Here is a 13,223-nt window from a genome sequence, read left to right as displayed (position 1 = left end):
CAGTATTACAGTTACACAACACTAATACAGTTACACAACACTAATACAGTTACACAACACTAACACAGTTACACAACACTAATACAGTTACACAACACTAACACAGTTACACAACACTAACACAATTACACAACACTAACACAGTTATACGACACTAACAAAGTTACATGACACTAACACAGTTACACAACACTAACACAATTACGTGACACTAACACAGTTACACAACACTAATACAGTTACACAACACTAACACAGTTACACGACAATAACACAGTCACACAACACTAATACAGTTACACAACACTAACACAGTTACACGACACCAACACAGTTACATGACACTAACACAGTTACACGACACTAACAGAGTTACACAACACTAATACAGTTACACAACACTAACACAGTTACGTGACACTAACATAGTTACTCAACACTAAAACAGTTACACAACACTAATACAGTTACACAACACTAACACAGTTACGTGACACTAACATAGTTACTCAACACTAAAACAGTTACACAACACTAACACAGTTTCGTGACACTAACACAGTTACACGACACTCACACAGTTACATGTCACTAACACAGTACACAACACTAATACCGGTACACAACACTAACACAGTTACTCAACACTAATACAGTTACACAACAATAACACAGTTACACAACACTAATACACTTAGACAAGACTAACACAGTCACACAACACTAATACAGTTACTCAACACTAACACAGTTACACGACACTAACACAGTTACACAACACTAATACAGTTACACAACACTAACACAGTTACACGACACTAACACAGTTACACAACACTAACACAGTTACATGACACTAACAGAGTTACACGACAGCAACACTGTTACGCAACATTAACACAGTTACACGACACTAGCAGAGTTACACGACACTCATACAGTTACACAACACTAACACAGTTACACGACACTAACACAGTTACACAACACTCATACAGTTACACAACACTAATACAGTTACACAACAATAACACAGTTACACAACACTAACACAGTTACACAACACTAATACAGTTACACAACACTAACACAGTTACACGACACTAACACAGTTACACAACACTAATACAGCTACATAACACTAACACAGTTACGCAACACTAACATAGTTACACAACACTAACACAGTTACATGACACTAACAGAGTTACACAACACTAACACAGTTGCACAAAACTAACACAGTTACACGACAGTAACACAGTTACGTGACACTAACACAGTTACACGACACTAACACAGTTACGTGACACTAACACAGTTACACAACACTAATACAGTTACACAACACTAATACAGTTACATGACACTAACACAGTTACACGACACTAACACAGTTACACGACAGTAACACAGTTACGTGACACTAACAACAGTTACACGACACTAACACAGTTACGTGACACTAACACAGTTACACAACACTAATACAGTTACACAACACTAATACAGTTACATGACACTAACACAGTTATACAACACTAACACAGTTGCACAAAACTAACACAGTTACACGACAGTAACACAGTTACGTGACACTAACACAGTTACACGACACTAACACAGTTACGTGACACTAACACAGTTACACAACACTAATACAGTTACACAACACTAATACAGTTACATGACACTAACACAGTTATACAACACTAACACAGTTGCACAAAACTAACACAGTTACACGACAGTAACACAGTTACGTGACACTAACACAGTTACACGACACTAACACAGTTACGTGACACTAACACAGTTACACAACACTAATACAGTTACACAACACTAATACAGTTACATGACACTAACACAGTTACACAACACTAATACAGTTACACAACACTAACACAGTTACACAACACTAATACAGTTACACAACACTAATACAGTTACACGACACTAACACAGTTACACAACACTAACGCAGTTACACGACACTAACACAGTTACACAACACTAATACAGTTACACAACACTAATACAGTTACACAACAATAATACAGTTACATGACACTAACACAGTTACACAACACTAATACAGTTACACAACACTAATACAGTTACACGACACTAACACAGTTACACAACACTGACACTAACACAGTTACACGACACTAACACACACACTAATACGGTTATACAACACTAATACAGTTATACAACACTAATACACACACACAACACGTTACACAACACATGACACTAACACAGTTACACAACACTAACACATGTTACACAGTTACATAACACACACAGTTAACACAAACCGTTACACACAGTTACATTACACTAACACAGTTACATGACACTGACACAGTTACATAACACAAACACAGTTACTTGACACAAACCGTTATATAACTCAAACACAGTTACACGACACTAACACAGTTACACGACACTAACACAGTTACACAACACTAACACAGTTACACAACACTAACACAGTTACACAACACTAACACAGTTACACGACACTAACACAGTTACACAACACTAATACAGTTATACAACACTAATACAGTTATACAACACTAATACAGTTATATGAAAATAACACAGTTACACAACACTAACACAGTTACACAACACTAACACAGTTACACGACACTAACACAGTTACATGACACTAACACAGTTACGTGACACTAACACAGTTACATGACACTAACACAGTTACACAACACTAAAACAGTTACATGACACTAACACAGTTACATAACACTGACACAGTTACATAACACAAACACAGTTACTTGACACAAACCGTTATATAACTCAAACACAGTTACATTACACTAACACAGTTACATGACACTGACACAGTTACATAACACAAACACAGTTACTTGACACAAACCGTTATATAACTCAAACACAGTTACACGACACTAACACAGTTACACGACACTAACACAGTTACACAACACTAACACAGTTACACAACACTAACACAGTTACACAACACTAACACAGTTACACGACACTAACACAGTTACACAACACTAATACAGTTATACAACACTAATACAGTTATACAACACTAATACAGTTATATTAAAATAACACAGTTACACGACACTAACACAGTTACACAACACTAACACAGTTACACGACACTAACACAGTTACACAACACTAATACAGTTATACAACACTAATACAGTTATACAACACTAATACAGTTATATTAAAATAACACAGTTACACGACACTAACACAGTTACATGACACTAACACAGTTACATGATACTAACACAGTTACATGACACTAACACAGTTACATGACACTAACACAGTTACACGACACTAACACAGTTACATGACACTAACACAGTTACATGACACTAACACAGTTACACGACACTAACACAGTTACATGACACTAACACAGTTACACGACACTAACACATGTTACATGACACTAACACAGTTACATGACACTAACACAGTTACACGACACTAACACAGTTACATGACACTAACACAGTTACATGACACTAACACAGCTTACACGACACTAACACAGTTACATGATGCTACACAGTTACATGACACTAACACAGTTACATGACACTAACACAGTTACACGACACTAACACAGTTACACGACACTAACACAGTTACATGACACTAACACAGTTACATGATACTAACACAGTTAACATGACACTAACACAGTACACGACACTAACACAGTTACACGACACTAACACAGTTATATGACACTAACACAGTTACATGACACTAACACAGTTACACGACACTAACACAGTACGACACTAACACAGTTACATGACACTAACACAGTTACATGATACTACCACAGTTACATGACACTAACACAGTTACATGATACTAACACAGTTACATGACACTAACACAGTTACATGACACTAACACAGTTACACGACACTAACACAGTTACATGATACTAACAGTTATGACACTAACACAGTTACATGACACTAACATAGTTACATGACACTAACACAGTTACACGACACAGTAATGACACAACACAGTTACACGACACTAACACAGTTACACGACACTAACACAGTTACATGACACTAACACAGTTACATGACACTAACACAGTTACACGACACTAACACAGTTACATGACACTAACACAGTTACACGACACTAACACAGTTACACGACACTAACACAGTTACACGACACTAACACAGTTACACGACACTAACACAGTTACATGACACTAACACAGTTACACGACACTAACACAGTTACATGATACTAACACAGTTACATGACACTAACACAGTTACACGACACTAACACAGTTACACGACACTAACACAGTTACATGACACTAACACAGTTACATGACACTAACACAGTTACACGACACTAACACAGTTACATGACACTAACACAGTTACATGACACTAACACAGTTACATGATACTAACACAGTTACATGACACTAACACAGTTACACAACACTAACACAGTTACACGACACTAACACAGTTACATGACACTAACACAGTTACATGACACTAACACAGTTACATGACACTAACAAGGTTGCACGACACAGTTTTTCTGTAAGTCTTAACCGTATAGACCACCGATTATATCTGATCGATAATAGCAATATTATACTATGATATTTACAATGGTTACTATAATAATAATAATAATAATAATAATAATAATAATAATAATAATAATAATAATAATAATAATAATAATAATAATAATAATAATAATAATAATAGATTTGAGTTGTACAGTCTCACCCAAAAGTTCGTTAACTCTCCCAGCCAGCTATTGCTGCACTGCCTGCTTCAGATGTATGAACTTGAGTCTGATGCTTCGAACCATTAGATTCATTCGTATTGGTTACATGTTCTGGTTGGTACTGAGACAGTTTCAAACATCTGCAGGAGGCAGTGCAGCAATAGCTGGTTGGGAGAGTTAAAAAAGTTTTGGGTGAAACTGTATACCGTATGAAAGTGACAGATGTGTCTGAGTGCTCAGTGACTCCTGGTAACATTAGTTATGTTTAAGACATTTTAATATTGTTATAAGGGATCAGTAATAGTGTTTATTTCGGTACTATATGTTTGTCAGAACATATCTCAGATTACATTGGTCATGCATAGCCATCATAATGACAGCTTTAAAAGTGATAATATTTTATTTCTTTTCATCTTGTTTTGGTGAATTGTATAAGTGCTGTTGGTGTCATAGTCAAAAACCAGACGAAGCGATACGCCATTATCAATGCTCGTTCATGACACCTGGACACACTTCAGAACTATACTACTTACAGACACTCAAGCACCTGGGCACACTTTAAAACCTATTTACTTACAAACACTTAAGTACCTGGACACACTTTAGAACTATATTACTCATAGACACTCAAGTACCTGGACACACTTTAGAACTATAATACTCACAGACACTCAAGTACCTGGACACTCTTTAGAACTATATTACTCACAAACACCCAAGTACCTGGACACACTTTAGAACTATAATACTCACAGACACTCAAGTACCTGGACACACTTTAGAACTATAATACTCACAGACACCCAAGTACCTGGACACACTTTAGAACTATAATACTCACAGACACTCAAGTACCTGGACACACTTTAGAACTATATTACTCACAGACAATCAAGTACCTGGACACACTTTAGAACTATATTACTCACAAACACCCATGTACCTGGACACACTTTAGAACTATAATACTCACAGACACTCAAGTACCTGGACACACTTTAGAACTATATTACTCACAGACACTCAAGTACCTGGACACACTTTAGAACTATAATACTCACAGACACTCAAGTACCTGGACACACTTTAGAACTATAATACTCACAGACACTCAAGTACCTGGACACACTTTAGAACTATATTACTCACAGACACTCAAGTACCTGGACACACTTTAGAACTATATTACTCACAGACAATCAAGTACCTGGACATACTTTAGAACTATATTACTCACAAACACCCATGTACCTGGACACACTTTAGAACTATATTACTCACAAACACCCAAGTGCCTGGACACACTTTAGAACTATATTACTCACAAACACCCATGTACCTGGACACACTTTAGAACTATAATTCTCACAGACACTCAAGTACCTGGACACACTTTAGAACTATATTACTCACAGACAATCAAGTACCTGGACACACTTTAGAACTATATTACTCATAAACACCCATGTACCTGGACACACTTTAGAACTATAATTCTCACAAACACTCAAGTACCTGGACACACTTTAGAACTATACTACTCACAGACACTCAAGTACCTGGACACACTTCAGAACTATATTACTCACAAACACCCATGTACCTGGACACACTTTAGAACTATAATTCTCACAGACACTCAAGTACCTGGACACACTTTAGAGCTATAATTCTCACAGACACTCAAGTACCTGGACACACTTCAGAACTATATTACTCACAAACACCCATGTACCTGGACACACTTTAGAACTATAATTCTCACAGACACTCAAGTACCTGGACACACTTTAGAACTATACTACTCACAAACACTCAAGTACCTGGACACACTTTAGAACTATAATACTCACAGACACTCAAGTACCTGGACACACTTTAGAACTATAATACTCACAGACAATCAAGTACCTGGACACACTTTAGAACTATATTACTCACAGACAATCAAGTACCTGGACACACTTTAGAACTATATTACTCACAGACACTCAAGTACCTAGACACACTTTAGAACTATAATACTCACAGACACTCAAGTACCTGGACACACTTTAGAACTATATTACTCACAGACACTCAAGTACCTGGACACACTTTAGAACTATATTACTCACAGACAATCAAGTACCTGGACACACTTTAGAACTATATTACTCACAGACACCCATGTACCTGGACACACTTTAGAACTATAATTCTCACAGACACTCAAGTACGTGGACACACTTCAGAACTATAATACTCACAGACAATCAAGTACCTGGACACACTTCAGAACTATACTACTCAAAACACTCAAGTACCTGGACACACTTTAGAACTATAATACTCACAGACAATCAAGTACCTGGACACACTTCAGAACTATACTACTCACAAACACTCAAGTACCTGGACACACTTTAGAACTATAATACTCACAGACAATCAAGTACCTGGACACACTTCAGAACTATATTACTCACAAACACCCATGTACCTGGACACACTTTAGAACTATAATTCTCACAGACACTCAAGTACCTGGACACACTTTAGAACTATAATACTCACAAACACTCAAGTACCTGGACACACTTTAGAACTATAATACTCACAGACACTCAAGTACCTGGACACACTTTAGAACTATATTACTCACAAACACCCATGTACCTGGACACACTTTAGAACTATAATTCTCACAGACACTCAAGTACCTGGACACACTTTAGAACTATAATACTCACAGACACTCGAGTACCTGGACACACTTTAGAACTATATTACTCACAAACACCCAAGTACCTGGACACACTTTAGAACTATAATACTCACAAACACTCAAGTACCTGGACACACTTCAGAACTATATTACTCACAAACACTCAAGTACCTGGACACACTTTAGAACTATAATACTCACAGACACTCAAGTACCTGGACACACTTTAGAACTATATTACTCACAGACACTCAAGTACCTGGACACACTTTAGAACTATATTACTCACAGACAATCAAGTACCTGGACACACTTTAGAACTATATTACTCACAAACACCCATGTACCTGGACACACTTTAGAACTATAATTCTCACAGACACTCAAGTACCTGGACACACTTCAGAACTATACTACTCACAAACACTCAAGTACCTGGACACACTTTAGAACTATAATACTCACAGACAATCAAGTACCTGGACACACTTTAGAACTATAATTCTCACAAACACTCAAGTACCTGGACACACTTCAGAACTATATTACTCACAAACACTCAAGTACCTGGACACACTTTAGAACTATATTACTCACAAACACCCATGTACCTGGACACACTTTAGAACTATAATTCTCACAGACACTCAAGTACCTGGACACACTTTAGAACTATAATACTCACAAACACCCAAGTACCTGGACACACTTTAGAACTATAATACTCACAGACACTCAAGTACCTGGACACACTTTAGAACTATAATACTCACAGACACTCGAGTACCTGGACACACACTTTATAACTATATTACTCACAAACACCCATGTACCTGGACACACTTTAGAACTATATTACTCACAAACACCCATGTACCTGGACACACTTTAGAACTATATTTCTCACAGACACTCAAGTACCTGGACACACTTTAGAACTATAATACTCACAAACACCCATGTACCTGGACACACTTCAGAACTATATTACTCACAAACACTCAAGTACCTGGACACACTTCAGAACTATATTACTCACAGACACTCAAGTACCTGGACACACTTCAGAACTATATTACTCACAAACACTCAAGTACCTGGACACACTTCAGAACTATATTACTCACAAACACCCATGTACCTGGACACACTTTAGAACTATAATTCTCACAGACACTCAAGTACCTGGACACACTTTAGAACTATAATACTCACAAACACCCATGTACCTGGACACACTTCAGAACTATATTACTCACAAACACTCAATTACCTGGACACACTTCAGAACTATATTACTCACAGACACTCAAGTACCTGGACACACTTCAGAACTATATTACTCACAAACACTCAAGTACCTGGACACACTTCAGAACTATATTACTCACAGACACTCAAGTACCTGGATACACTTCAGAACTATATTACTCACAAACACTCAAGTACCTGGACACACTTCAGAACTATAATACTCACAGACACTCAAGTACCTGGACACACCTCAGAACTATATTACTCACAGACACTCAAGTACCTGGAGACACTACATAAACACTCAAACATCCGAATATGATAGTATTATTGTAGTGCCTTAGTACGAACCGCACACTCTTTCCTATCATAAATACTTCACATTATAATAACAATCTCTCCAAGCATTATAGTTGTCACAGAACTGTTTCCACAAGCATTATAGTCGTCACTGAACAATCTCTCCAAGCATTATAGTCGTCACAGAATAATCTCTCCAAGCATTATAGACGTCACGGAACAATCTCCCCAAGCATTATAATCGTCACAGAACTGTTTCCACAAGCATTATAGTCGTCACTGAACAATCTCTCCAAGCATTATAGTCGTCACAGAATAATCTCTCCAAGCATTATAGACGTCACGGAACAATCTCCCCAAGCATTATAATCGTCACAGAACTGTTTCCACAAGCGTTATAGTCGTCACAGAACTGTTTCCACAAGCATTATAGTCGTCACAGAACAGTTTCCACAAGCATTATAGTCGTCACAGAACAGTTTCCACAAGCATTATAGTCGTCACAGAACAGTTTTCACAGGTATTATAGTCGTCACATAGCAGTTTCCATAAGCATTATAGTAGTCACAAAACTGTTTCCACAAGCATTATAGTCGTCACAGAACAGTTTCCACAAGTATTATAGTCGCCACAGAACAGTTTCCCCAAGTATTACAGTATAGTCGTCACGAAATAATCTCTCCAAGTTTAATAGTCGTCACAAAATAATCTCTCCAATTATTATAGTCGTCACAAAATAATCTCCATGTATTATAGTCGTCACAAAATAATCTCTCCAAGTATTATAGCCATCACAAAATAATCTCTCCAATTATTATAGTCGTCACAACATAATCTCTCCAAATACGATCGTCGTCACATAATAATCTATCCATGTATTTTAGTCGTCACAAAATAATCTCTCCGTGTATTATAGTCGTCACAAAATAATCTCTCCGTGTATTACAGTCGTCACAAAATAATCTCTCCAATTATTATAGTAGTCACAAAATAATCTGTCCAAGTATTATAGTCGTCACAAAATAATCTGTCCAAGTATTATAGTCGTCACAAAATAATCTGTCCAAGTATTATAGTCGTCACAAAATAATCTCTCCAAGTATTATAGTCGTCTCTTATTTTACATATTTCATGAACAGGAATTTATTGGCCTGCCATAGTTATGTAGGTGACTGTTTTCTTTTATAGGATATTACCATATGCCGTCAAACGCTGTTAACTGAAATAGATTTTTCTTACTGTGCAAACCTAAACATTACACTTGTTACATTACATGAGGGACCAAACAAACTGACCGACACTTTTATGGTAGCTGCATAAGCAGTTTCAACACCTTGTGCAAGTAATATTTATTACTCTTACTTTGTTTAAGTTATATGTTAGTAAGAATAAGAGAGACGCTTCTTAGTATAATTAGAGAGTGCCTCAACAGATTGAGCTACAGTGGATGGTGATGAGCTGCGACCCAGCCAGCCCAGAGAGAGAGACCTGCTTAGAACTTCCAGTAAGTACACCACCTTCATTTACTGCATTTTAAGAAACTATACCAGTCTTCTAGATTATATCACTGTCTTATAATGATACTGTATGAGTTTACTAGGTAATATCACTGCATGATAATTTGTATGGTTACTAGGTTATATCGCTGCCTTATATGATACTATATAACTTTTCTAGTTTATATCACTATCTTATAATGATACTATATAAGTTTACTAGGTTATATCACTGCCTTATATGATACTATATAAATTTACAAGGAGGGGTATGTAGGGTAGGTGTCTTTCTGAGGGGAGGGGAATACTGGGGATGAGGACGGAAAATGTACAGTATATCAGTTGGGAGAGATTACATCGCAGAATATCGCTTTGATAATACCGACGGGGTTTCCTAAAGTGAGTGTAATCATTTGACACTAGCCAATTAAAAATACTAAATATACAGTAGGTTGATAGGGGGGATGAATTTGTGCAAAAGCGGACATTTGTGAGCAAATGAATTATGGACATGTTTGAATCTATATATAGTAGAAGCAGCGAAGTTTTGTTTAAACCCTTGACTACGAGATGGAACTTCCCCAGCTGAATAAAATCGTCTGGCGGTAGCCAGAATAAAATAGATAAGAAGACGTCGTACTGAAGGGATTAATTATCAATCAAAACAATTAGGAAGTTGGCACCACATATTTATTGAAATACAAACTTGATGTGAGCAAAAGTAGTTCAGTTGACCGCTGTCCGGTATAGAATCAGCAAACCACATAGTACAATTGTGCCAAACAGTTACGTTAAATGGGTAACACATAGAACGGTTTGTTTCTTTAACCTGTAAAAACAAAATAACATAGTAAATGACCCTCTGCTCTAGGCCTTATCTGTAGAGGTAGGTATTTTTCTTACTATCCTATTCTTTTGCTGTCAAGAATTACACTTCCTCCGTTGATGGCACACCGGCGTTCATCTGGTCTTCCTCTTGATCTCACTATTAACCCACACTCTCATCTCTTGCTTTGCCCATCTTTACTCTCCAACTCGCAGATAAGAGCAGCACACCACTACCACCTCCATATCAGTTCTTCAGTCTCTACCTTAGTCCCAGTGTTCCTCTCAGTTTAGTCTCCTACAGATATAGTAGATTATAATAAAAATATGGCAAGTTGGATAACATATTCTCAGAACAGCTTAATTGCTATGATGTACTGATGTTTAAGACATTAATGCAACAGTGCAGTCTCTAGAATAGCCTCTGAGGCGATAATGCATCCTCATACTTTACAAACAGCAACCTCATAGATAATGACTGGTATGTATGTTTTTCCACTGGCTTGGTTTGATCTGACAAACTCAACATACTACCTTGTGGTTAACAAAGGCAGGCTACATTGTCGTTATGACGGGCAGGCTGCCGTGTCGTTATCACAGGCAAACTACATTGTTGTTATCACAGGGAGGCTACCTTGTCGTTATAAGGGTGGGGGTTTTCTTCTTTTTATCCCTTATACTGTATTCTTATTTCATACTTCTTTCTTTGTCTTATTTCCTTCATTTGTTCTGTCTAATTATTTCATTTCATAGTTACTTCATAACCTCTGACCTTTGGTAGGGCACATGGGGTCTGTAATTCTGGTATCAAGTCATTGGACAAGAATAAAGGTGAATACTGAGGGAAAATGATACCCCTAATATTCTCTAAGAAATGGTTTATTAATATGACATTAAATTTGGTAAAAGATGTCATTAACATACAACTACAAGGATCAACTCCTTGGCCTTACTCATCTGCAATTCCAATTGGATACTCTTGCTTCTTACAACATTACTGGTGGCACATTTCATAGACTACACCACATGACAAACTTACATATGGTACCTTCACTAAAACTGTTGGTAGTACATATGGAGGATGCTCTCACAACACATAACACGTTATTATTGATACTAACAATTTTTATGGGTTCACTACCCAACATGGGATAATTATATTTCGGTTAATTATCTCCAATCTTATATAACAAATACTGTGGACCATATAACTTTAAGGAGTGTCCCAGGGTATGCCACTGGTGTCTCAACAAATGAAGATCGTGGTTATGGTCGGTTGCAGTCAGACACACGGCGAGAGTCTGGGGTCTAGTTCCCAGGACGCGGACTTGAGCAGTTTAATCCTGCCGAATTAACGACATTGTCCAATACAGCTAACTGTTAGGTAGCCACCGATCCCCGGCAGCCGGTGGGGTGTTCAACTAACACACACACTGGACCTGAGATAATTTGGAGATCGTCAAGGAAGGGTGATAATGACTCAATCACAAACAATCTTTCATCTAGCAACGACAGACGACATTTACATTATAGTAATTCTTACACTGGGTAAATGACAATTTCACTGTTGCTCATCTGACTTTCTGCCTCATTTACACACAATTGCAGGGTCTCAACTGTCTCTCTTACTATTGACAACACCACAAATATAACGGTACTAATTCTTGATCTGTTTTATTCTTGATCTGTTTAATTCTCCTATGTCAGTTGATATTTATATTGAAGCGGGGCCTTCTCGGATGGGTCCCAATGGTCGGGAAGGTTGTGGACCCCAGGGTCGACCTGATCATCATCAAGCTACTTGGGCC

At 37.4% G+C, this 13,223-nt stretch overlaps 1 protein-coding gene across 1 annotated transcript in view; it reads left to right on the top strand.

Annotated features, from left to right (window-relative positions):
* The window catches only part of LOC121867234 (collagen alpha-1(IX) chain-like), a gene marked incomplete at its 5' end in the record, with an annotated part of 213,025 nt that overhangs the window by 42,879 nt on the left and 156,923 nt on the right, over window positions 1-13,223 (top strand). Inside the window, one exon of the mRNA XM_042367086.1 lies at window positions 10,527-10,598. Within this exon, the coding sequence (XP_042223020.1) occupies window positions 10,527-10,598 (72 nt within the window). The remainder of the gene's footprint in view (window positions 1-10,526; window positions 10,599-13,223) is intronic.

This window comes from Homarus americanus, unplaced genomic scaffold (assembly GCF_018991925.1).
Source record: "Homarus americanus isolate GMGI-L3 unplaced genomic scaffold, GMGI_Hamer_2.0 scaffold6317, whole genome shotgun sequence".
NCBI lineage: Eukaryota > Metazoa > Arthropoda > Malacostraca > Decapoda > Nephropidae > Homarus > Homarus americanus.
This window is presented reverse-complemented; position numbering and strand designations above follow the sequence as displayed.